This window comes from Aedes aegypti, chromosome 1, assembly GCF_002204515.2.
Source record: "Aedes aegypti strain LVP_AGWG chromosome 1, AaegL5.0 Primary Assembly, whole genome shotgun sequence".
NCBI classification, from domain to species: domain Eukaryota; kingdom Metazoa; phylum Arthropoda; class Insecta; order Diptera; family Culicidae; genus Aedes; species Aedes aegypti.
In genome coordinates, this window is record NC_035107.1 from 265,520,586 (window position 1) to 265,547,963 (window position 27,378).

General features: G+C 39.2%; 2 protein-coding genes across 6 annotated transcripts in view; both read right to left on the reverse strand.

Moving 5' to 3' along the window:
• LOC5567119 (lysyl oxidase homolog 2B) overlaps window positions 1-1,234 on the reverse strand; it is a 28,522-nt gene extending 27,288 nt beyond the window's left edge. The window contains exon 1 of the mRNA XM_021837711.1: window positions 755-1,234. Coding sequence (XP_021693403.1) covers window positions 755-965 — 211 coding nt within the window. The 5' untranslated portion in view covers window positions 966-1,234. The remainder of the gene's footprint in view (window positions 1-754) is intronic.
• A 10,817-nt stretch (window positions 1,235-12,051) lies between these two features.
• LOC5567507 (G protein-coupled receptor kinase 2) overlaps window positions 12,052-27,378 on the reverse strand; it is a 353,686-nt gene continuing 338,359 nt past the window's right edge. For all 5 annotated transcript variants that reach the window (XM_021837716.1, XM_021837714.1, XM_021837712.1 and 2 more), the window contains 5 exons: window positions 26,499-26,688; window positions 25,231-25,479; window positions 24,811-25,172; window positions 24,489-24,752; window positions 12,052-13,828 (listed from right to left, as the gene is read on the reverse strand). In XM_021837716.1, the coding sequence (XP_021693408.1) occupies window positions 13,727-13,828; window positions 24,489-24,752; window positions 24,811-25,172; window positions 25,231-25,479; window positions 26,499-26,688 (1,167 nt within the window). In that variant the 3' untranslated portion in view covers window positions 12,052-13,726. The remainder of the gene's footprint in view (window positions 13,829-24,488; window positions 24,753-24,810; window positions 25,173-25,230; window positions 25,480-26,498; window positions 26,689-27,378) is intronic.

The window sequence follows — 27,378 nt, forward strand, 5'->3', positions numbered from 1 at the left end:
TATAATTTATGGAACAAAACTACAGATTAAAATAAGACAAATTTGTTGGCCGATCATAACGATTCAGTGGCTGGACCAGAAGTGATTCGTAAGACAAAGAGTGTCGTCATATTTTAGAGCCTCCACGCACAACACTACTGAAATGAATCAGCTATGTTATGGCTTGCATATTCCTCTCACTAGCTCACTCGTGGTTCGAGTGGATTGATAGCACTATACAAAGTATTATAAAGTGACTATTGAAGCATGACTAATACAAAGCAAAGCAACAGGTAATATAGGTGCAAGGAAGCCAAATTTTAAAGTAAAATAATTATTTAAAATACCCTAACGAATAAATTTCATGGATATTATTCGATTGCTTTTTTCATTTTTGCATAGTACATCATAGAAAAATATCAAATAGTCATCTATTAGAGCAGAACATGTCAAAACACACTACCTCCATTAAGGGAGCGTTTACCATATGTCACTGAATTTCAAGAAAAGCTGGTTACTTGCACCTTGAGCTTAAGACCTTTAAAGCGTATTTGAATTCTAGGATTTGTAACAATTATGTAGTTCAAGATTATAACAATGATCAGTTGATTTTTAGCTACACATTTGTTTCTAAAATTCCTAAGATGACAATCTAATTTTGCAAAGACATACAAATTTTCACAAATTACTACATTACATAAATAATTTAACACAACACAGAATTAAGAGGAATTGTTAGCCTTAAAACTAGCTACACACTTCCGTATCAACTCACCCTCAAAATCGCCTCGTCCGCCAACCAGCTTAATGGCCCCATCCTCCTTCTTAAGCTTCTTTAAATACTTTCGAACCAAATTCTCTCGATGCAACCGAGCCTCCTCAAGAGCGGATCCTTGCAGTGCTTGACACACCGACACCAAGAAAGTGATAGCAACGACAAAGGTCACCACCAGCAACCGATCCCGGTGATTACCGAACACCGTCATAGTCGCTTGAACACCTCTGTGCCAGTATAAAAATGATGATTCACTTTCACAAAATCAGCCACTTTATGCCGTAATTAACGAGGATCCTATTTTCAGAATGGAATCAATCACGCTCACGATTCACAAAATTTATTGGAACCACAACCGAAGATTTACTGCCTTCTGCTCCATTCACAACGAAACGAGCACTTAACGCGGCGATCAAACGGTCTTGGTCAAGGAAGATCTTGGTCGATCGGCGATCGCGAAACTACTGCCAAATGATCTTCACCGAGCCGAAAGAAAGCATTCTGACAAAAAAAAAACGGTTGATTGTTTACCGTCACCCTATTGACCGCCTCTTCCCCCCTAAATTGATGAGGTCGTGATCTCTTCTAGACGTCAGTCGGCAGTCGGTGCGGGAAGAGATTCGAAAATAAAAATTGTGTCACACGCAGTCGCGCTTATGTACCGTTTTGTCTCAAATTCCGAATATGACTCATATTCCGAACACTCAAGAAACACTCAAGAAACACTTCTATCATTCAAGTTCCCTACATTAAAAAAAATGTGAAAACATCAATTCTAAGCTGTGGAATATGCGCTATGTTCGAAATTTAAGACAAAACTGTGTACAGTTTTATCGGCTCTATCCTGCCCACTGCTAAGTAGCCATGTTTTTAAGTGAGCATCAAACTCAAGAGTAATTACTCACTTTGGTCAAATCGTATCAATAATAATTTTAAGTTTCATCAAACTGTTTTCAAGGCTCACCATAAGAAACATTTTCGTTCAGAACCAAATATTTCAAGCGTTTGTAACTGTGCGTGTGATTTTTCGCTATTCTAGATTTTTTTTTCCCGAAACGACAATTTGTTTACTAACATTGAACTGTCTTGGGGAACCACTTCCCAGTGGGAACCGAAGATGGTGGCTCGTTTATTCCCCATGGGGTTATATTGTGGTGCCAGAAACCTAACTCTATCAGTCTTGAAGCTGCTAAAACGGCTTTTTCTTCTACTTCTCCGACGTTTCAGTGAATATTTCAGCTTCTTCGAGGGTTTAGAGGCTGCATTTTGCTGTGTGTTTTGGTGTATTGTCCGACTTGTGACAATACACCAATACACACAACAAAACGCAGCCTCTAAGCCCTTTAAGAAGACGAAATATACGCCGAAAGAGTGATAAAGCCGATAAAATTTCAGAAGGAAATCAATCATCACAGTCGAAAGCATTCAACTTATTTTTGTGCTTATTCTGCGCGGCGTGTGAGTCGAGACGACTAATGTTAATCAAAAGAGAGCGAGTCGACAATTGTCACCTCATTCAACTCGTCTCACCTCACACGCCGCGCAGAATAAGCACATTTGACTCATACTTCGAACACTTAAGGCTTGCAGTGACTTTAAATGCATGTTATAGTGATGAATCAACAGATATTTTGAAATAATTTGTGAGTGTACTGCATGGTGTACCGATAAAAATTTTGTATCATAAAATTTTTCTATTATTTTACCCAAAGGCATAGAGCAACTTTTTTCTTAAATACCGAACATTTTGTAAATTTGAGCTAGTTTTGAAGGCCTCGTTATGAAGAATCGATCAAGTGTATAAAAGTTTTTAAAATGAGTTGCAATCTACCGTCATTTTCTGAAAATTTTATACCACATTTTAGTGAGATAAAAACAAAATCTTCATGTGAAATCGAGTGTTCGGAATATGAGTCTTTTCGGAATTTGAAACAAAGCGGTAGAATCGGATTGACCGGCTGTCCACCATGGTCAATTAGTTTGCGCTGCGCGGGACGAAACGAAACGAATGCAAACAACGAACGCAATCATATGGGAAACAGTCAAACTAAAATGGGATGTTGGCGCGTGCGATTGATGCGCTTGAGAGATGGCGCTAGGTCTAGGGTCGTTTTTGCTTATGATTTATGGACATTCGCCCCTTAGGATAAAGTGTACTGATTTGTATGTTGAAGGTTTTGGTGACAAGAAATTGGTGAAAGAGAAAGCACAAGATTGAACTTGTGGTATCGGTTTAATTATGGAGACGCATGGTTCATAACCTTCCACTGGCAACACAAATATGCAGAGCACTAACTGAATATACCGTGGTGCTACGAATTGATGGACGCTTCAAAAGCCGGACACTGGCCTTTTCCACGGTATTTTGGATCAAATTCTAAATTCCGGTGCCCGGGATTCAAAGCCTCCGGGCAATTCGAATCAACACGGTAGGATCTATTTCTACATAACATTATAATAAAACTTGTTTTTAATTAATTATGATACGTGGTTTATGGCTAACCAGCCGAGTGGAAGTTTGACAACTACCGAAAAGCTAAACATTACATATACTTTGCAATTGGATTAAAAGGACAAATTGATGTGAAGTTTTGCGAAAAAGTTACACGTCTTCTCGGTGAGAATTCGCGCTAGAAGGTGTCATGAGGAGAGCCGGGTTCAATAACCGAGGTACGATTTTCACAAGATCCAGCCAATTTGTTTGTTTCGCAGATAATATGGATATTGTCGGCAGAACATTTGGAACGGTGGCAGACCTGTACAGACCTGGTAAATGCGTCAAAAACAAAGTACATGCTGATAGGCGGAACCGAGCGCGACAGAGCCCGCCTAGGAAGCAGTGTTACGATGGACGGGGATACTTTTGAAGTGGTTGATGAGTTCGTCTACCTCGGATCCTTGTTAACGGCTGATAACAACGTTAGTCCGTAATACGGAGACGCATCATCAGTGCAACTCGTGCCTACTATGGGCTCGATATTCCCTATCTGGATGTGATTCTCATTCACGATGTTCTCTCGGTATGTCGATATGCCCATTATTATAAAAGTTACTAGACTAGATTTCATGGATTCAAAACAATTCGCAGAGACGAAACGACGTCTGATTTCAATTTACCTGGTACAGGTATATTCCGTTTTTATCAACACGATCGGCAATTTTCAATTGACAAAAACGGAATAATTTTCTTGAACAAAATATTTTACAAATTTGAAAAGAAAATTGTAGTTTCGTCAGGATAATACACATTTTCATTATATAAATGCACAGTATGGATGTTTAGGAGTTTTGAGAAACATTTAGGATGTTCATTCGTATAGGTGCGTAATGAAAATTGATTGCAGTTGAAATATGAGAAATGTCCCTTGGTCTACTCTGACTTACCGCCGACCACATGTGATCTAACGAAGTTTATTCATTAGATATTAACAATTTGATGTCTATGATAGAAGGAAACATCGTATTTTAGCAACAGATATTCGTGAGTAAAGCCTCAAGCACAATGTGTGCGGCTGCGCGGTACAACGGCAAAACGGCAAGCCCATCTTGAGCTACACTCTACTTGTCAAGTCAATGTTGAAAAGAATTTAGTCAACACTGGATTGATAAGTAAAGTGTAGATCAACATGGGCATGCCGTTTTGCCGTTGTACCGCGTTGCCGTTCACATTGTGCTTGGGGCCTAAGAATATAGTCCTTACCCAGACAACCAGTCGCATAACAGCTTACGAACAGTCGTTTATTTATACAAATTGCATCACAACCGCACTACATCTACATAGTAGATGAAATCGGTTGATCGATGAGCTTTCTCGCATAAAATGCTATATTATGAGTTCATTTGTACATTTCGTTTTGTGTCGTATACTCGTACAAAGTAAGTCGGATCAATCCGTAGCAGCTGTCAAATCAAGTTTGTTATCATAAATTAAGTCGCATAAGAGTACAAATTAGCTAGCAATTAAATCAACATACTCGCATTACATGCTATTTTTCATCATATAAAATATGCATGTGTATCGCCTCCACGTTTGTACGTTTAAAGCCTTTTCGCAACATCTTATACGTGAAACTTTGCACACATAAGCATCCATAACGCAAAACGTGTTTTCGTTATGCGTACATTCTTGTTGTCTGAGTATTTGATTGCCTACTTTCAGATTTTTCGATCATGTGTTCAACCATGTGCTTTCTTCGAGAATTCATTAAAGACCATTTATAAGGATTCATATCATTGCCCTCCTGGATGACACTCATTTATTATATGTTTTTTTTTTCACACAAATAAACACACATTCAATAGGGAAGTAAAGTCATTGCTCCCGAGATAAACTAGCCCATCGTTGAACAACACTAATTTGCAAATTCATCACCTTCACTTTTGCAGGACTACCTTCATCAGCTTCTTTAAAAAAATTAAGCGTAGTTCCACAAAATATGTACTCCAGAAATGAATCCATGAGCTATTCATTAACTAATTAATTATTAAACGAATCATCTATTTTATCGGGATTATCTTCAGCATTCTATTCATAATATCCGTGTTGTTAATATCAGAATATTATCCCATAAGGAACATTAAACACTCCATTAAAATGTAATAATGATTTCCTTAATAAAATTCGATGACGTAGTCCACTGAGCATTAACATGACCACCACCCTCGACTCTCTGTTGTCAACCGCTACGCTAATCAATGCAGCAGATTCATCTTCCATACTTCCACATTGACGAAAATAAACCAATCGCATAACGACGATGATAGGAATAAATACTAACGACAACGTAAAAATCGCTATAGGGCAGACCGTCCTAGTGTTGCCAGTAATTCCTAGTGTTGAAGTTATTCACAACAGTGATGTCTACTAAAAAGTTTCTTCCCACAATAAGACGATTCACCCTACCGCACCAACCTAGACCGTCACGGTCCCGGCGTGTACGCTTGGCAACGTGCCGAGCGTCACATATGCCCGCCCAAACGATTTCGCACTCGAACGATTTCCCACGCGCCAGTGACGATTCGAACAGCTGAGCGCTAATGAGCGTCGGCGTCGCGACGGTTGCACACGTGCGCATCCGGAGACGAGATAGATTCCAAGTAACATTTCCTCGACCTTCTGGTTTCATTCAATCTTGTGCTTATTTTATGTTTGTATTTAATTTCATTATATTTTTCAAAAGTTTACTGCCAAATGGTACGCTTCAGATTAATTATCAGAATTCAAACTCTGGTAGGCTTCTTGTAAAAACTGGTGTTCCATGCTGCATTTTGGGACCAATTTTATAAGATATTTTCACATCTGACCTTCAAAAATCTTTGTTTGTGGATGACATAGGCCTCTCCACCAAAGGACGAAGCCTGCGTGTTATCTGTAGTAGATAGTAGCAAAAAAGTTTGGATATTTTTTCTTCACGCTTGCAACAATGGAAGATTGCTCCCAATGCTTCCAATTTTTGCAAGTATGTTTTTTGAAATTCAACTTACAATATTCTCTTAAAAACTGGCAGTTTTTTATTTGAATCTTTCAAGTAGACTTCTTGTCACGATGAGAGGGGTTCCAATAAATTGGTCAGATGATGTTGAGTATGTACGGCTCATGCTAGATAAAAAATTAACTTAGTAAAGGGTATTCAAGCCAAATGTAACAAATACATGAAATGTCTGTATCCACTTACTAACAGAAAATCGAAACTTTGATATAAGAACAAGCTTTTGATCTTCAAACAAATCTTCAGGCCGGTCATGTTGTATGTTGTACCAATGTGGACTAGTTGTTGTCATACAAGGAAGAAAGCTCTGCAGAGGATTCAAAATAAAATTTTGAAAATGATTCTGAAGCCGCCTGCTTGGTATAACACTTATGGGCAGGCTTTATAGAAACTCCTCTGCGAGGCAAAGAGGAGGCGATTTTGCCGTTTTTCTGAGGAGAAAAAAATAAACTCAAAATTTTCAACACAGATCCTCAAGCGATTCGAGTGAGAGTGCAGAAAAATGCGAAGATTTTTTCAGACACTCTCTCTCTCTCGTTGCGATGCTCACCATCACTCACACTTCAAACGAACTCTCGAGTCTGCCGCCCGAACAGACAGTCCTCGGGGAGTTGTGAGAGCACCCTTTTTTGATGGAATTTAACTCGTTTTTTTTTAGTGCTGCTTCTTCCTCGCTCATTTTTCGTTGCCTCGCTGCTTAGCATTTTTTGGCTCCCTCGCAAAGAGGCACTGGCAGCACGCTGCTCTAGAGTATGTCACCGAACTCTGATGATGTTGAGGAGAATTATCAAGCCTGCTTATGGGTTCCATAGAATATTCAATGTTGAAACATTGGAACCAACGTTGAAAACAATGTTTAATCATTTTAGACAAAAATCGTTACAATCTTCTATTGCAATTGGTATAGTTAGGATGATAGTGTTACTTGGAATGGATTTTTCTTTTCTGCTCTACTCGAAAGACTGCCCTCCGCCACAATTACTAATATGTGTCTTATTTGTATTTACTTCAGTTACATTTTACTAGGGTACTTAAATTTACATATCATTTGTAATTTGTTGATTTTCCTCAACTGTCGTCCGTCCACTTGGGTTTGTGTTAAATTTTCGAAATTTTCTGGATTTCCTTTTGCTGTTTGAATAATATAGTTTCCATATATAAGTTAGCGTTATTCGAAGTAAGATCTGTGTGGTAGTAGCTGATGACCATAGACTTGCGTCAATGAAATCCCGCCCGATTTCCATTGATTCGCAAGATTGAGATAAATTACCAAAATGGGAGAAAACCGAAAAATGAATTCCAACAGGTGCAAACGAATAATGTAGTCGAATAGTATCTGTATAATAGGTGTATGCTTGATGCTTGAAACCTATCCGGTGTCGAGATTGTATTAATTGGCGATTGTTATTCTATTGACAGTACCTCTACTGCACGATGGTCTTTTCCTGCAGCGGTTTTTTTTTTGGCAACGTTTTGTTGTACCATTTTGTCGACGAGTAGTTATGGGAATAAACCTGGAACGACCAGGAGCAGCGCCTCTTGGTGTGAATAGTGGAACTATTTCCTAATGGTTTGCATCATCGATTTATTCTAGTACGTCGCTGCTGTTCCTTGGCAGGCATTGGCCTGGCCGTATCTATTTAGTCAGTACACTTGGCCGTGCTGGTTCCTTACGATGCGATTTGAGCTTACTTCTTCCTTGTCAGTATCTTGGTAACTGCATCATTGTCGGTAGTTTTGATTTTCTTACTTTTTGTGGCTTTCGATAAATTCTAAAAAGAATTTTAAAACAAAAAAAAAACATTGTCCACTAATACTGATGGCTGATTCTCTTCAGTAGGTATTAGTCTCTTTTTCTTCTCAAAATAAGTTGATTGGTTTTTCCGGGGGTTTTCACATTGTTTTCGCATCATGGTGTCGTCTAATTAGTAATGATTATCGGTTGAATGTGTTTTAGCCTTATCTATGTTACATACTGTTTTGTTTCCTAGTTAATTTAATACACAATGATCTCAAAACAGCCCGAGCAGAAGAAAATAACTACTGAATACCAAATTGAGGTATTCCATACCAGATAATTTCCAATACTTACAACCTGAATGAGGTATGAATGAGCCCTGCATAAGAGGTAAAATACCTCAAATAATACCTTCTGCATATTCTACAAATACCAAGCTGATAATTAGATGAGGTATTGTAATACCTAAATAATACTTGATGGATTTTCATATAAAAGTGAAAATTTTCAATAATAGTTCAATACCTCCAGCAGTCCTCAATAGCTAACGAATACCAAAATGAAGTATTTTTAACATTTTTTTAAATACCATTATAATACCAAAATAGGGTATTGATAACTGAACAATACCTTATTGTGGTATGATACCAAAATATGGTATGCATAAGTTATTACGAGTTATTCTTTCCTCCTCGGGAGGGTTCACTTTAGGATTCACTTTTTTTCTTGATTCGAACGTAGATTGCATTGTTTCTTTTGAGAATTGGTTGTTCGTATTCTACCCCATGGTTACCAAATGTTTTGTGTTATAAGAAAGTTTTAGTCTTAGTGAGTCCATCACCTTTTCGCCATTCGCTCATACTCTCATGTTCTAATAAAGCTAAAAAAAATCCTCTCTCAATTTAGAGTCAGATTTTGTCTATTTCATTTATTTCTTTTCTCATCTAATATGCGACATACTCCTTGGATTTCTCATTAAGCTTTCCACGTTTTATGTATGTTTGAAAATGCTGTTAAGAACGATTTGTGCAATATTGAAACTGCTACGACTGGATGATTAGTGTGTTTCCAATGTTCTCAATGAGTATTTCGGTAGTTCAAATCAGTTATTCTATGGATATTACGATGATTGTAATCCAATAAAGACATTTTTACTGAGACGCTAGATTTGAATACGGTCTTTGGCAGACGGTCTTGTTGCTGACGAATGCGTATAACAGTATCAGCGTAGCTCTGACCCTCAAGATCACATTGTCACACTATTACCGATTGAATCAATTGATCTAGAATTGAACGAGCGATGTGGAACAAAAACGATTTTTTGAATTACTCTAATATGTATAAACAAACGACAACCAGCATCATCTATTCAATACGATCAAATCTCAATTCCCATGATGTTGTTCTATTAACTACCGAAATATGCATTGTATGAAATTGAATCGCTTGCAATTGTTCATTTATTCCTTTGAGCAGTTCTACTCGGCATCAAGCTTCCAACGAGCGTTGGTCGACAAAATTTGCGAGAACGAAATGCTTTAGCAGGAGTCACAGTCATTTGGCTTAGAGTCATTTGTCATAAAGGACATTAAGCATGATAGATAAATGGCCCATTGAGCAAACTCTCATACGGTAACGCTGCCGGCGTATGTGCAATGGCGACATCCTGTTATTCAAGCTATGCTAAATCATCACGCGGCAGCCGCATCACTAGATAGAGGTCAGAGTCTATGTTAACGCCACGATAGATGTTATCGTCGATAATGTCCGAGAAGTGCCGTTCATGAATCAGAACGTGGTCGATTCTGTCTGCTGTGGGCATATTGATAAATAGCGGATTATTAAAAGAGGAAAAACCTTAACTGGAAGTTATTACCGACAAGTTATTCAATACAGTGTTACTCGAAAGAAGAGTCTATGAGCAAAAAAGGGACATACATTGATTATGTTAGCAGTTAACTGGGGCCCAAATAGCCGTAGCGGTAGACCGATAATGTACGATGCAGTGCTAACCTTGTCACTGCTTAATGTCGAGATCGTCGGATTCGCAGATGACGTCGTTCTTGCGATAACTGGTGAGAATGCGGAGGAGGTGGATATGCTAACGGCGGAATCGCTAGACATAATTGAATTGTGGTTGACTGGAGTCAAGCTGAAGTTGGCTCATCACAAAACGGAGGTGGTGCTGGTCAGCAACTGCAAGGCGGTTCAGCAGTTTGAGATCAACGTCGGAGGACACACAATCCCATCGAAGCGCTCTCTAAAGCACCTTGAAGTACTGGTCCACGACAGGCTAAACTTCAACAGCCACTTAGACTTTGCCTGCGAAAAGGCAGCGAAAGCAGCTAACAATGCACGTTGGGCCAACCCGCAAAATTAGGAGGAAAAAAATATTTTAACTATGAAGATGATTTTTTAGAACAAAAGTGTCTTCGGCAAATTTGTTACATATGATGAGGACTACATTTTGACATTGAGTGACATTAGGGTGGTCCAATAAAATAGGGAAATATATTTTCCAACTTTTATGCTTTTCAAGTTACCACTTAGAAGTGTTCGAGGAAGTTGTTTTTTGTTTAATTTTGAACAACTTTGCCAAAGACACCAACCTTGTAAGTCTACTGTAGCCTTTGCTATGGCGTTTCAATGATGCATGGTAGGGGTGGTCTATGGAAAATTGATATTTAACCCATAACTTTTTTATTTCAAATTCTATCAAAATTACGTCTTCTACAAAATTTTAGAACAAGTTGGAACGCGCATTTTGGTGAAAAATTAAGTAATTCTATTCATTCGATCATGAGATATGACCATTTTTATAAAAAAAAAATCATATTTTTCAAACGTCAATATCTCAAAATGGGGGAAAACGGGGATGCAATTTGCGCAGGATCTAAAAGGTATAACTTAGAGGTTCAAATGGTTCATTATATTTTTGGAGGATATTAGAGGATTTACAGTATAATTTTGATGTGAAAACGAGCATTTTTTTTTACTGAAAATTCATGCTTTTAGCTGAAACAGGCCGGACAGATCCAAAATGTGCTGGAATTGTGGGGGAATTTGTCATCTTGTGATAGACTGCGCGTCGAGGGCAAAGTGCATGTTATGCACGCCAGAAACGAGGAGCAAACGGGTGGCTTCAAATGCCCTGCCTACAAGCGGGTGATGAAAGGCCAATATCAATGGAGATAACCCTGATCAATCTGAACCACTGCGACACCGCACAGCAGATGTTGTGGCAGTCAATGACAGAAAATATGTGTGACATAGCGATTATTGCAGAGCCGTAACAAGTTTCATCTGATAACGGCAACGGGAACGGCTGCGATACATACCTTTTCAGGAAGTGGTGGACAATTCAGATGAAGGCTTCGTCATCGTAAAAATCAACGGTGTCGTTGAATGCAGTTGGTATGCACATCCAAGGTGAACAATGGAGCAGTTCAGCCAAATGGTTGATCAGCGAACTGACAAGTTGATCGGAAGGAAGCAAATACTCCTTGCAGGAGACTTCAGTGCCAGGACTGTGGTGTGGGGCAGAAGAGCGACCATCAAGCGATTCGCTACCGCATCAGAGCTCTGCAAACAACAATGGGAAGAATATCTAACGAGCGGGATTGAAAGACGAAAAGCTTTAACAAGGAACTATTCGTTGAGGCACTTCGTCAAGACGGCGATAACGAGGATACCGGGCATCGAGCTAACATAAAGGACAAAGGATGTGACGCAACTATCCCGCGGAAACTGGAGACGAGGAAAAGACGGCGACCAGCGTACTGGTGGAATGACACGCGCAGCACGCTTCGCGCTGCTTATCTCAGAGCCGGAAGGCGGGCTCAGAGATCAGGGGTGGAAATGGAGCTAGAACTGCACTCAAACGGCAGATCATGATAAGTAAATGCAATTGCAGCTTTACCGAGATGCAGACACCAATCCGTGGGGTAATGCGTATCGAATCGTTATGGCAAAGATCAAGTTTGCTGAGATGTGCCCAGACAAGGGTCGCAGCACTGCACAGAATGCAGGTTTTTTTTTTTAATTATGCCAAATGTTGCATGCTTTTTCCACTCGATTCGCAATTATGTCAAATGATCCACACTTATAATCCAGTTCAAAATTATGCCTTAATGTCTGTTATGCCATGTGACCTCATGCCAAATGACTCTCTACCCCAAGCAGTGAACCTACAGAGAAGCTCACGCACTTTGTGTTCCACGAAAGTTTGTAGTTAGGTTATATTTAGAGTTATGTGCGTGTGTGCGTTCAATGTGTGCTAGTTTTCAATCTAAAGATGTTTTTGTGTGTGTGATAAAAGCGAAAAAGGTTTTGTGCTGATTTGTTACTAATCTTGTCTTGTTGCGTGTTATCTTCAGTATGAGTATGATTTGAGTTCGCATCACTATACTTGTCACTGATCTACATTTCTTCTAAGTTGACTTGAATTTTGTGCCTAGTTACGGTTATCTATCGGGAACTGTTGTTGCTTTTTTTTTTTTGCTCGTACACGTTTTCCTATCAACGGCGGAATCAGGAGGCTTATAAATCGGACACATTCGTCTACTTCGTCTTGCACTTGGTTTCTCGTATAAAACACGCTAGTTTTTTGAAGGACCGTAAGCTACTACACATTTTGCTTGCTATCACATCCCAGCTCGTCGGGTGGCGGGAGAAAGATTAAAAGCCTATTTATGCTGTACTTGGTTTTCCACTTCGGGAAATTTTCTTCTACCTTACAAAAACACCTATGAGTTATTCATATCCTTGTTTTCTCCTTGCTTTCTCTAGTTCTCGTTACTTGCTAATTGTTAATTCTAGTTTGGATACATTGTAACAATGTACAATTTGTTATGCTTTTCAATTCACTCCTACTTAATTGCGCGCACGAACGATCACGTGCACTGCTGTGTGCCAACGCAGCTTTCTACGCTATAAACTATATAGTAGATAAAATCACGTCGCTTTAAAACATAAAAAAATGCTACTTAAAACACTTTGAGCGCGATAAGTGGATCGAAGAACCTAAAGGGACTCTCGCGGGAGCAATATTTTAACTAGGCATTAGAAACGATTATTTACAGAAGAAACATAAAATTCACGGTTAAAAACATTCTAAACTCCTTTTTAAAATAAATAACAAATCCTCACTGTTGTTCCTGCTGCTGCGGTTGTGCTGTTTGTGCATCTGGTTACTGAAATAAACACGAACCTAATAACAATTCGAAAAAAATCTTCAATAAGCACTCTTCTTCATTTCGCGACTCCTCATATGCATTCTGCGCACTATTCAACAACTTGTATTCCTCTTACTTGGCGTCTGGTACTTTACTCCATGCTTGTACGGATTAATATTGTTGGCTTTACGGTTTCCTTTCACGATGTGGCAATTGTGCTTCACGTTTGAGTTTGCGCTAATACCGCGAACAAATTCAGATCGAAATTGTTCGATTTTTTCCCCCCGTTCGGCTCACGGTTGATAATTTGTTGCTAAAATTTGTGCACATTGTGAGAGTTGTGCTTTGTTGGAGTTGCTGATGTCGATCCGTAGAGCGCCTTTTAGAAACCACCGTCCAGACGATGCGATGGATGTCACACTTGGATTCGAGATTTGCTGCGCTGCCTAAGTAAATGTACAAAATTCAGAGCTACTGGGACATTTTTGGTTCAGTTAGATCTTGGTGGTGCATCCGTTTGCTGTTGTGGTTGTTGTTGCTGCTGCTCGGGTTGACTTATGCTATCACATTATCAGCTTTCGTTCTGAGATGAGCTGACTGTTACCGTGGTATGACTAGATGAAAGCAATTTCTCGTTGAATGGTACTGGCTTTTCACGGGGAGATTGCTTTTTCTGTAAAGAAAGACAAAAAAGAACATTCAGAGAAAGTCTCAACAAGGTTTGAAATTATCATCAAATATAAACTCTTCTTCTTCTTTCTGCCGTTACGTCCCCACTGGGACAAAGCCTTCTTCTCAGATTAGTGTTCTTATGAGCCCTTCCACAGTTATTAACTGAGAGCTTTCTTTGCCGATTGACCATTTTTGCATGTGTATATCGTGTGGCAGTTACGAAGATACTCTATGCCCTGGGAATCGAGAAAATTTCCAACCCGAAAGACTCCTCGACCAGCGGGATTCGAACCCACGACCCTCAGCATGGCAGCTGAATAGCTGCGCGTTTACCGCTACGGCTATCTGAGCCCCTTATCAAATATAAATACTACATTTATAATGATCATAAGCTGACTCAAAGTGGGAGCTGTTTGGTTGCTATTGTGTTTTTCCCTGCTGTCTTGAAACTCTGTACCTGTGTCCTCTACCATATTCATATGTTTTTCGTAATGCAGCCTCCACCTTTCAATTTTCTCGGCTCCGTTCGAAGGAATGCTATCATCTTTATACTTGTGCATTTCGGCTAACGGCATGAAGCCTTGTGGGATACATTGTGTTTGTGCTAAAACTTCCGCGTTTCTTAACCCGTATAGGCCTGAGTGAAAGCAAAAATATCAAAACCCTCACCGCTCAGCGAATACTTAACGGATTCAAATATGTTTTTGTCAGTATACCGGCACATATATCCAGTTTCTGAAAGTGGCCAAAGGATCGCGGGAATGTTCCTGTAGTCGCAGATAATCCGGTGGGTCACTGGGTCAGGTCAGGTAAAAAGTGCTATTTTTTGGGATCAGTCGTCTATATTTATTTGCAATGGCAATCATTTTAGTTTGCATAAATCACTAAGATCTGATATTCAACATTATAAATGAAGAGGTTAGCTCCGGTTAGAATGTACTACATGTGGCCACTCGGTCTTAACACCCTGAAGAATCGGCAATAGATTTGTTGGATGCTAAACCGTTTCAATTTCCTAAAAGAAGAGATCAAACATAATAGTTTACTGAAATGCGTTCCCAAAGGCTTGACACATATGTTTAGATACAAATTGGCCACTTTATAGTATTTTTGAAACATCACAGGGGCCCGAAAATGGTCATTTCCAGGATCAAACAAATGACACATGGTTATCCAATTCAATTGTTTCTCAAATGGTTTACGCTGATGCATTTTTTTTTAAATTCCTAGATAAAGTGGCCTCATTATAGGTGATTTCAGAAATTATCTGTGACTTGGAATTTGCCTACCTCCAGGGGCACAGCAGTACAGCACCCTGACCCACTAACCCACCTAAATAACTCCGGCCACAGGAAAATTCCCGAGATCCTTCCATCACTTTTAGAAACTAAATATGTGTGCCAGACGCCAGTGTACTGACAAAACATATTTCGAATCCGTTAAGTATTCGCTGAGCAGGTTCAGGCTGTTCTAAGGCCTATACGGGTTAAGTACAGAACAGCAATTCCATTTCTCCATACTTTACTTCTTCCAGGCGTCGTTTTTTTTTTTTTTCTTGTAACATCTTCTGTCTATGATGCTCGACGTCTTTTACCTTCCAGAATAATTCCACACCCTTCGTAGAACCAATCATTCCGTATTATCCGTACAACGTTCCATGTTTCCATATGCGATGTTGATAGCTGCTATGATCATATTCCAACAACCTACAAAAAGGGCGTCAGCCAGCAAAATCCCTTCCGGCAACGTTTGCTCGAGCTGCATAGTGTATGCTGTGGCGACATCCGTCTGCTTTAATCGCTGAAAGTCATACCGAGGCAGGCGTCGGTACCGTTCGTTTTTAAGAACAGGAAGCTTTAATCGCAGTTTTATCATAACCTCTACCTCTTGGTCCTCTTGGTTGTAGTTAGAGCCGTTGATGGCACCACGATAGATTCTGATATCGATTATGTCAGAGAAGTGCAATCCATCAATCAAAACCCTATTTGAATTCAGATTCCATTTGATGCAGTGATCTCTAGATAACTTAGTACGGGAAGTTTTTTTTTGGAAGTAGATGCTAAGAAAAGCCATATTCTTGGAGGTGGCTTTTTAACCCTTAAGTATAAACCAACCATTAGCTGCTTTAGATTATGTTATTCTTCGTGAATGGTTACCGATCTTAGCGAGGCATTTGTGGAAACATATGTGCTCTGGTGTCGCCAATGGTGCGGACACTACCTAATAGCAAACTTAAATAGTTATATACGGAATATTGGAAGTATGTTCACAATCACAGCAAACACTACTGTAACTTTTGGTTCAAAATATTGACCTCTTTTTCTTGTATGCAATAGTATGATGTTATTGATATCGAAGACGGAAGTGCGGTATTCCGCCACTAGAACCAGCATGCTACAGCTGTGTACGACAAGCGAGGTTTTCCTACCAGTGATGTGCAGAATCCACTGTAGTATGGAAATAATACGGGATTTCCTTTTGACTAACCCTCCGGTTTATACAATTTAGCACACTGGAACAGGACAGTACGACCTGACCATGGTGTCCACCCTGTATCTTACTTTACTTCATTTTGAATATCAACTTTTACTTGTCTCATTTAGATCTTTCAAATGATGAATGGATCATCTGTGTACATCCCGGGACCAAACTCCATACAGTTTTTTTTTTCCAATCTTTGGAACTTTTGGCTTTCATTGGAATCTTTCCCATCATTGTCAATAACCTATTAAGAATTATTCAGCAAACTTTTTGGAAACCAAATAATCTACTTAATTCTAAGTATCATTCAGCGTATCCAAGAAAGCGAAAATTCTTAAGAGCCAGATCAGAGTCCCCAGAATACTGTCAGTATTTTTCGAGATCTCACCCCAAAATTCATCTGAGAATCCCCAAGATCCTACATATAACTAGAAACACTAAGAATCCTTAAGGCACTGTTAATCATCTTAAATGTTCGTTTTAACCTAAAACTCTTAAAGATCTCACTAGGAATTCTCAGAATTTACATAGGTTGTACTGAGAGTCCTAAAGATGATTCTAGAAGCTATTAGATCTCTACTGGAAACCGCAAAGAGCCTGCAAGAATCCCTTGGATTCCACTGGGCATTCGTTAATTTCATTGGGTTGTCACTGAAAATGCTAAAAAACGGAAAACAACTTAGGAAGCCCAATACACTACTAAAATTTCGATAATTATAATAATGGGCAAACACGAAATTAATGCGACACCGAAAATGTCATGCCAATTTTCTTATAATGTTTAGAATCAAACCAAAATTTTAGGGTAGTTTATACATATATTCACTTCAAAAATCGTTAATCGATGGAGCCTTGAGTGTAAAATAAAACCATGTAATGTAAACCAGTTTCTCAGTTTTTTTTTTTTTCATTTTCTCAACATGTCCTTCTCGTCTTTGACTGTCTTCTTGCTCTTCCGAAGTTCCCGCTTCATTATTGCCCAGTACTGCTCCACCGAATGAACAGAATTGGCCTCATACCATTCCAGGACCCTTTTAGAATAGTGGCATGATGCCAAATCAGGCCAAAATAGCGGAGCTTTGTCGTGCTGCTGCAAGAACGGCAAAAGGCGCTTCTAGAGGCACTCAGATTTGTAGATCTCGCCATTTACTGTGTCCTTTGTCTCGAAAGGCTCACTCCTCAGGCCGCAAGAGCAGATGCCTGCCGAATGAGATATTTTGAGGCGCACTTCGACATTTTCTTCTTCTTAAATTTGTCGTCCACATCGAACTTGCTTTTGCCGGTGAAAAACTCCAACCCCGGAATTTGCTTAAAATCGGCTTTTATATACGTTTCGTCGTCCATCACACAGCAGCCATATTTTGTCAGCATCTTCTCGTAGAGCTTCCGTGCCCGAGTTTTAGCCGTCGATTGTTGCCGCTCATCGCGGTTTGGGAAATTCTGTACCTTGTATGTATGTAGTCCAGCTCTCTTCTTTGCATTCTGGACGTAGCTTTGCGACATGCCGATCTTTTTAGCCAAATCACGGCTTGAGACGTTGGGATTTGCTTTAATCATCCGCTTCACATTTCCCTTCGTCTTTTTGTTCGCCGGTCCCGGTTTTCTTCCAGCTCCTTTGCCGTGGTCCAACGTCAACCGCTCCTGGAACCACTTCAACACTCTGGAGACGGTTGAATGGTGAATGTTCAACATTTTTCTCAAGTGCCGGTGCGTCAGGTCGGGAAATTCCAGGTGTTCGGGAAATTCCAGGTGTTCGAGAATTTGTTCTCTCGACTCGCGTTGGTTCACCTCCATTTTCGTTGAATCGAAAAACACGACTTCGAGTTTGATAGCATGCAAAAAATACACATCAATGAGAAAGTGTGCAAAGTTTGGTTGATTCTTACACAATGGTAGAAAAGTTATGAGCCTCTGTACATGCCATAAATTCTTTTGTTCTTTTGACTTTTACTGTGCGCCGTGTTGGTGCTGTCTCGCTCTCTCTCACGGGCAACTTGAAAACAGGGCGCACAGTAAAAGTCAAACGTTTTATAGCATGCAGAGGCTCATTGCCTGCTGAATGTATCGCAGTAATTTCGTGTTCGCCTTTTACAAGATTATGCACAGTCGACGCGCAAAATAAAAAAAAAAAAAAAACAATATACTTATCTCCCCTAGTTATTCCTTCAAGAACAATTCTAAGAATTTTCCAGCTGACTACTGTAGTAATTACTCCAGAAGATATTTCAGGGATTCCTTCTGAAATTCCACTAGGATGGCGTATTGAATACGCTCAGATCTGCTCTCATGAATTTTCTCCATGATTTTTATTACAAAGATCAATCCATTCTTGAGTAATTTCTTAATGTTCTTTTTTACGAATTCTTTGAAAAATTCATTTGCTATAAAACATTATTCCAAACAAATTTCCAACCATTCCCACACACATTTTTACCATTAGTCATAAGATTTTCAATTTTCGGCTGGTTCATTCAGGACTAACGGCTTTGTTTTGTATTCGAAGGAAGTCGTCACTACAACCTTTAGATCATAAGGGATTATTACAATTCGATCCCATTTTCTAAACGTGAGAGGTATGTGTTACAACCATTACACCTGTTTCGTCCCCACCTGCACACATTTTTTCTGAAATTCTGTACAAGGTTTTTAAAAGGTTTTTCCCAAAACATCATGGAGGATGCCAGAATTGGAATCAGAGTACCATTCAGTCCAGAAGTTTCTTTAGAGATCCTTGCAAGTGATCATCCGGAATTTCTCAAGAGCTTTCATCATAGATTACAGTCAACCCACAGTTATGAATCAGCTGAGAGTCATTTTTAAGAACAAAATATGAATGAAAATCATGATGACGCTGTAGAAACCAAAATTTCCTCCATGGCAGTGATGCATTTTGAACTGAACGCGATCCAAAAATGAACGGACTCCGAGCCAAATTTGCACGAGAACGCAGTAGACAATGAACTTCCGAGCAAGAGCTAGCCGCTGCTCAAGAACGGCCCGTTCAGTTTGCAATGAACCAATGCACGAGTTCACTAATTTGACGTTTGAGTGGTGCCGAATTCACTAGTTTCCATGGTCACGTAAATAACACGGCACCGCTCAAACGTCAGATAGTGAGCTCGTGCATCGGTCCATTGCGAGAGCCCTCTCGTGTAGGAAATTAATGAATTGATCGCTGCAAATGTTGATGGTTAGGGAAATCAAACAGCCCTTGGTGTATGGAATACCAAAAACATATAATTGGCAAAGTTTACTGTAGTAATCAGTCAAAATGAACTGAGTTCAATTTTCGGCTCGCAACGGTTCATATTTTTGAACTGCACAATGTTCAAGCCTACTTGATCGCTGCGTTCAAAATATTGAACTGGAACGCGAACTGAACGCGTTCAAATGCATCACTGCTCCATGGTACAGTTGTTTTCATAGATACACGTTAAATTTTACGAATTTTTGCAAAAAGTTTCAAACAGACTCATATTAAATAACAGCAATTTATATGCAAAGTACATAAAGGGGGTATAAGCAAAACATACGTTCTGGCGTTTCATTAAGAACTACCTTATGTTATGAACCAAGATAACTTTGTAATTGCTTAGGCTGCTAAATCAACGCAATCATATTGACAATTTATTTCCAATCATTAGAAAAAAATGTCTAAAAAAGTCCATTATAATTGAAAACTGTATAGATTATTAGGTCATATTATTTTTTGTGTAATTCTGTTTTCAATCCACCAAGATAACTTTGTAATTGCTTAGCGACTCCATGACTGTGGAGCGACTGTTCTGAAGGATTTACTTCAGAATTACCTAAGAACTGTTTCAATACACACAAAATAAATTCTGAATAAATTTCTTGGGAATCCCAAGCTGGGATGTTTCTGGAACAATCTCTGAAAAAAAAACTAATAAATAAATTTTTCAAGGAAGATCAGAGCAAATTTATTGAGAACTTCCTTCTTCAAATATTTAAGAAATCTCGAACAAAAATTTAGTAGGAAACCAGTCTCTGATTTTTTTTTCAATGGAATTCCTAGGAAATTGAGAATTGAGAAATCACATGTAGAGTTTTTGGAGGAATTTCTAGAGTATTTACTGGAGTCATCTATTGAAAAATAAATGACTGTAAACTTGAAAATATAATAAACCAAAGACTTAAATCAATTTCTACAAAAAAAAAAAACGAAAAATCACTGTATGAAATCCTAAACTAAAATTAGTATTAGTATTCGGAAGAAAATTCGAAAAAATGCCTGATTAATTTTCTGGTGAAAGCCTGGAGAAATACCAAGCATAATGTCACAAGCAATCCCGAAAGTAATACTTGAAAGTGCCCTCTAAAAATAGTCGGCTCGGATTCATTAAGTATTCTTTATAAAATCCTTTTTTTTTAAATTACTTGTGGAATAATCCAAGGTTGTTATTTAATATCTTTTTTTTTGTTTTTTTGAGCGGTTTGTCTCTAAAGTTTCTATTTTTTTAGACCAGGTTTGCCCGCGGCCCGCGGAGAGCTTTAAGATTCTTCTGATATCTGGCCCGTTTGCTGCTTTACCAATATGATGTTAAAACATTGAGCTGATTGTTACGACCTTAAATAGATTCTTCAATTTGAAGCCATTTTAGTTTTAAGATTCTTCACTTTAGATTTTACCGCAAAGTGCCGTAATGCAGCGTAGTTAAGAAATAAAACTATTCAAATGGTTGATTAAAAATAGTATTGCATCAACAAAAAAACTTTTACAATTGTGATTTTTTTTAAATTAGATCACTTGTTGAAAATGCCTAGTTCCGCGTATTTTAAAAGCTCATTTCCATTTTCGCGCACAAAAAGGCACAGTAAGGCAGCATCCATTCATTACGGAACGCAGGAACTGCTTCGTAATTTTTTTGTATGAAAAAAGTTAAGCTTTATATGAGCAGTAACGCTTTAATCTACGTTTAGTTTTTTATATTTTTTTTGACTATCACATGAAATAAAGATAAACATTTGTAATAGTCTTGGGAAACAGGCCTGTTGTAGTGGTTAGAACACACGCCTTTCACGCAGAGGACCTGAAATCGAATCTCATACGTGAGATAGTGACGCAATCCGATGGGAGCCATCACTCATCGGATAGAAAGTAATGCCGTTGGTCCCAGGATGAACTAGGCCAGGGCTTAAAATCTTGTTAATGAAGATACAAAAAAGAGAGTCATTACAATACCGTAGCATTGGTACGTGTGAATTTCGTACAGGGGAAAGAAGTGCAGAAAATATTATAGAATTTTCGCATCTTTTATCTTTCTTTATCTACACGATTTCCGTTATCTTATAAAATTCATGGATAGAGAATAATTTTTCAAAATTGATATTTTAGGTTCTGAAATTATTTCATAGAATCTAATAATTTAATTACTTCATTCACTAAACTGGAAAGTTATTAGTATCTATAAATGCTCAGTGCAAAAAAAAATTGATGAACATTGTAACTGTCACAGCAGCAAGCTAAAATGATGAAATTTATAAGAACCTTTCGGGGCATTATGGGAAGTTTTTTCGAACATCAAGCGTGTGCTAGAATGAGGGCGTAAATCACATGATCGATTTTTCTTCATCGATCCTCTTTTCTGTGAATAAAAGTGACAAGATGCAAGTATGTCGGCATTTTTTCACTTGCGTCCTGAGGTGAAAATATGCTGACAATTTTGCATCTCGTCACCTTTATTCACAAAAGAGAGAATGGATGAAGAGAAATCGATCATGCGACTTACGCCCTTATTCTAGCACACGCTTGACATAATTTATTCCTTTTTCTTTGAGTTTAGAACACTGACTGATAACATGCCTATTGCTTAATTTCTTTGTCAGCTTTAAGGTTGCATGTTAAAGAAATGTCAAGAATTTATGCAGGTGCTTGGAATCGTTGTTTTAAACAATTTAACAAAAATTTCTTAAGCAAACCAAAGCCTCAGAAGAACCATAAGGGTCATCCGTAAATTACGTCGCACACAATATAGCCATTTTCAATCCCTCTCCCCGGATATCATACTTTTTGTATGGAGGCTTCGTAAATTATGTATGAACACTAAGGAAATTAGAAAATTGGCGTCTACTTAGACGGGCTTCCACTATTTTTTTACGCCACGAAAAAATGCCTGATTTGCTTTTATTTGTGATTCAAACTTATTCTTAATTAAATTAGCATCGTATGGCGTTGAATGTTGCTGCAATGTTGATGTGTATTTCCATTAGCCTTATTGTGTATTAGGCAATGCGCTGTATTGGGGCTGTATGAAATGATTGAAAACGCCTTATTTAAATAATAGCGAAATGTTAAGAGAAATAATTACAACAAATCTTGCAAATAACTTCGTTTACTATTAATGAAAATAAATAACTTTTATATCCATTTCAAACTAATCTCGCATAACTTGCGATCTCACCCTAAAAGCCATTGGTAACCGAATGTATAGCTCCTAGTTTCCTGGAAGAAGTTCTCACATAATCACTTCACAAGATTCAAAAATTGGTATTGAGTGGAGTTCTGACCGAATCCTGAGAGTAATTCTTACAGAATTCTGTGCTGAATTCTAGAAAAATAGGACGTTATTCTAAGAAAACCATGGGAAGAATTTTCAAATAAAACCAGAGAAGATTCAGACAGAATTCTGGACAAAATTCTTACAAAGTTCAGGACATTTAAAAAAACCTTTTGCCTTATTGTATTATAACGTAATTGACAGCACAATTCTTACATAATTTAAGGCAATATTATCACACAAACCACAAATCTCTCGTTTAGTATCACACAGGCGCAATGCAATACAATGCAATCTGCAATGATCAATTTCTCTTTGTCGATTTTCTCTTTGGGTAAGTGTACGAAGTTCAAACGATTTTCGTAACATTTTATGATGCAGCATTTCATTGTGTATGTTGTGTATGTTGTGATTTTCTATGCAACTCGCACCGTTTTCTCATTAAGTTTTCTGTGTGTTTCTTTCATCGCTTACCCTTGAGTTTCGTGTCTTACTGTGCAAAAAAAGCTCTACTGCTGTTAAATAGTGGAGTTTTATACTCAGTTGTGAGAAAAAATTGATAAATTTTAAAAATACTTTTAGTTGAACAAAAAGTTGTTTTTGTTTATCATTCCGCACGGCGGTTTGTTAGTGTCCCCTAGCTACACTTCACTCGCTACCGTATATTTTCGTCTCCGTTTCGATAGTTGATCGATAACTCGATTGTCTCGATTGCTACGCGCTCGTTCGGTAACAGAGTGGTTTTTCAACAACAAGTCATCTCTTGAGTTTTTGCGATCGTCAGTTGGTGATTTTTCAAAACATGTATGTGGTTTGTGCCGCCTGTATCGGTGATGCGACGGAGAGATGCGGGTTTTATGCCTATTTCAGGATTTCCCAGCCATACTTCATTAAGACCTAGGTCAGATGAAGAAATACATATAAATAAATAAATAAATAAATAAATAAAAATAACGAAGCCTTTCGGATGAATCAAAAATAGCTCTCGAAAACTCACCCAGTCAAGTAATTAGGAGAATATAAAATCGATGAGGAGAAATCGACCAATGCAGTTATGATACTAAACGCAAAAAACATGTTTTCAATGTCTCCTAAAAAATTGTTTTATTACTGTTATTTGATTTCATCTAAAATTTTGAAATTGCTGCACTGTGATAAGTTTGACCCGCTGCACAATGTTGTTTCTGAGATATGGCCCGCGACTCACAAAGGTTTAGCAGACAGTCTGTTTTAGACAGTCAATCGCTACCAGTCCTGTTATATATTGTCGCACCGCCACCAAACCGGATCGCGCCAGTGAGACTCGCGACGCGCCTCAACTCGCGCGATTTTGAAATCAGTTTTTTAGTGTGGCGCTGCATTCTTACGATTTTTATGGACACAGCGCACTATTCACATATTAGCTGCGATGCACGGGGCCCGAGAAAACAATAATTATAAATAAATGTTGGTCTTGATTTCTACCGGATACATAATATCAAGACACCATCAAGCCGCGGAACACCACTATGCTAAGGAAGGCCCCAATCGGAAATGCGATACGTTTCCTCAATTGACGAGAGAGCAAATATTAAGCTTATATAGACCAGCAGGCGCTCAAGAATTAATTTTACATTTTTCTCAAAACCAACAACCAACTCCCATCACCATATAGGTGCTTACCTTCCTCCGGAACGGAAAGCAACCAGGCTTCTCCACCACCGGCGGTGCATTGATGAGCAAGTCAGGCGTCGGGCACTCGTCCTGCCCGAACACGTTCAACTCTCGGAAACACTCCGTCTCGATCATTTCGTTCTGCCACGGAATCGACACCGAGCCGGTGTTGAACTTCGAGTAAAAATTTTCATCCGTAGCGTCCAGATTCACTCCTTTTACCGTTGAGAATTGCTCGATGTCGAGCACGTCTTTGGCATAGACCGCATGTGGCTACAAGAAAAATCCAATTGGATGAATTGTAACCTATTTATCTCGGGCAAAAGCTTACGTCTGGTACGAAGGGCGGTTCCACAACGCCAGCGTCTAGCCGCTTCCAATTAATACTGGTGAAAAAGCCGTTCAGCTTAACTTCTCGGGCACCGTACCGACCGTTGCGGCACCCTAGCCGGTTCTTGACAGCCTTCATGAGTAACTGTTGGCACAGGATTTTGGCATCGTCGCTAAATTTGTGGGAGTATTTTTCGGCATCCTCCTTGACCCGGCGGTCCACCTCCTCTCGTTTCACCTTCTCCTTCCGCGCCCGGAACGGAGCCTGGCCCTCAATCATCTCGTACAGCAAGCACCCAAAGCTGAACCAATCCGGCGAAAATGCATACTTTTCGTTATCTATGACTTCCGGAGCCATGTATCCTGATGGGGATAGAACAATTAAATTTAAATCTTCCATTGTAACGATTTACAAACTTACCAACTGTACCGACTCTCCCCCTCACCATTTCCCCCTCGGGAATTTCAACCGCTAGCCCAAGGTCCGATATCCGCACATGACCGGTGTCGTCCAGTAGGATGTTCTCCGGTTTGCAATCCCGGTACACGATGCCCATCTGGTGTAGATGTTCTAGCCCGCAGACCACCTCGGCAGCGTAAAACCGCGCCCGGCTCAGCTCGAAACCCGGATCGCCTCCCATGTTGTAGATGTGAAATTTGAGATCTCCACCTGCAAGTAACGGGACCTGTTTGATATAGCTCTTCTATCCGAAGCATAATCCACTAGGGTGGGGCTTTTCATAGTAAAATTTACAAAGTGCAAAATGATCATCTGTATTAAAATAACATTTGGTGAAAACATGAGAGTTTTTGGTGAAGGCTTAAAGATGGCTTAGAGGTGCAGTTCAATAGATTTTAGTGAAACTCCAATAATTTGGATAATACCATAGAGCTAAAAATACCTCAAAATACAGAAGATTCGAGGAAATATGCCCCACTAGAGTGGTTCAAAAATCGTTTTTGCTCCACTCCGCTCATTCGATTCTAGATCAAATTCTGAGTGTCCTCCCAAAATTTGAGCTTATTTGGATGAAAACTGAGACTGCACAAGCCCTTTAAAGTTTATATGGGAATTACTATGAGAAAAACAACCAATTCATTCAATCGGTCATAGTGTTAGCCCATGTGCTCTTGGGGATTAGAAGTATGTTGATACTGTGAGATACGCCCCAGTGATTAGTTATTGATTTTTGATTGAGTTGTAAAACTTTGGCTATAATTATTGGGCATTTCTGCAGGCATCACTTGATATATGCAGTAAAACATAGTAGCCAAGATTTGTGCTTGCTATCTTCGCGCCAGGTGTAGCAATGTTGCCTGTTCAGAAGTTAAATGAGCACTGCTGAAGAATTTGTGACTGGATATAAATCAATAACTAATTACTGAGGCGTCCGATTCGAAAACGGTCTTGGGCAAAGTTGTAGCTGCTGAATGTATCTCACAGTATCAATGTAGTTCTAATCCCCAAGAGCACATGGGCAAACACTATGACCGATTGAATGAATTGGTTGCTTTTCTCATAGTAATTCCCATATAAACTTTAAAGGGCTTGTGCAGTCTCAGTTTTCATCCAAATAAGCTCAAATTTTGGGAGGACACTCAGAATTTGATCTAGAATCGAATGAGCGGTGTGGGGCAAAAACGATTTTTTTTAACCACTCTAATGCCCCACCCTAATAAACCACTTACCGTTCATAATAGTTAGCACCAGACAGAGTGCGTCCTTGGTTTCGTACGCGTACGCCAGGTTCACCACGAAGCGGGAGTTAATTTTCTGCAGGATTTGCTTCTCTATCAGCACCATCGATTCGCCTTTCCGCTTTTTGATGCGCTTCTTTTCGAGCTTTTTGCAGGCGTACATCTTGCCGGTTGCACGTACCTGGTAGAGTGAGAAAAAGTAAGGGCAAAAATCGAACGGATTAGTTTTTAGATACTGAAAATGTAACAACGTTTGACGGGGCTTTTCGGTCGAAAATTGGTGCATCATGGTCACTACATATCCTGTTGACCGTCATGCGGTTGGAAACAATCAAAATTTAACTTCTAGTGCCGCACTGCCAATAGCACCGTAGCAGCGGTTGTCTTTTCCACTGAATATTGGCTGCTGCAGCCAGGTCCGGATTTGAGGGCCGGATTATCTTCCAAAATATTTTTTCTACATGACGGATTACAATTTCCAACGAAGAAATAATAATCAGCGGAAAAAATGCGACACTTTGTTTTGGGTGTAACTTTTTATCGTGTGAGTAAAAATGTAATTTTGGCTAATACTAGTTTAGAGTGTTGTGTTTATGTATGCAAAATCATCGTGATCTGTCAAGTAGTTTTCAAGATTCATTTGAAACAGTCGCACAGATGGATCGGCAAAAGGCATCCACCATTCCACCGTGTCCCGCGTTGTGAAGATATTCCAGAAGACGAAGACCATCGGCCGAAAACCGAAAACGGAATACCCAGAGAAGGCGCGGAAGATAAGGCAGTACTTTAAGAATAACCCGAACCTTTCCACCCGAGACGTGACCAAAAAGTTCAATTCGTCGAAGTGGTTCGTCCAGCAGACCATGAAACG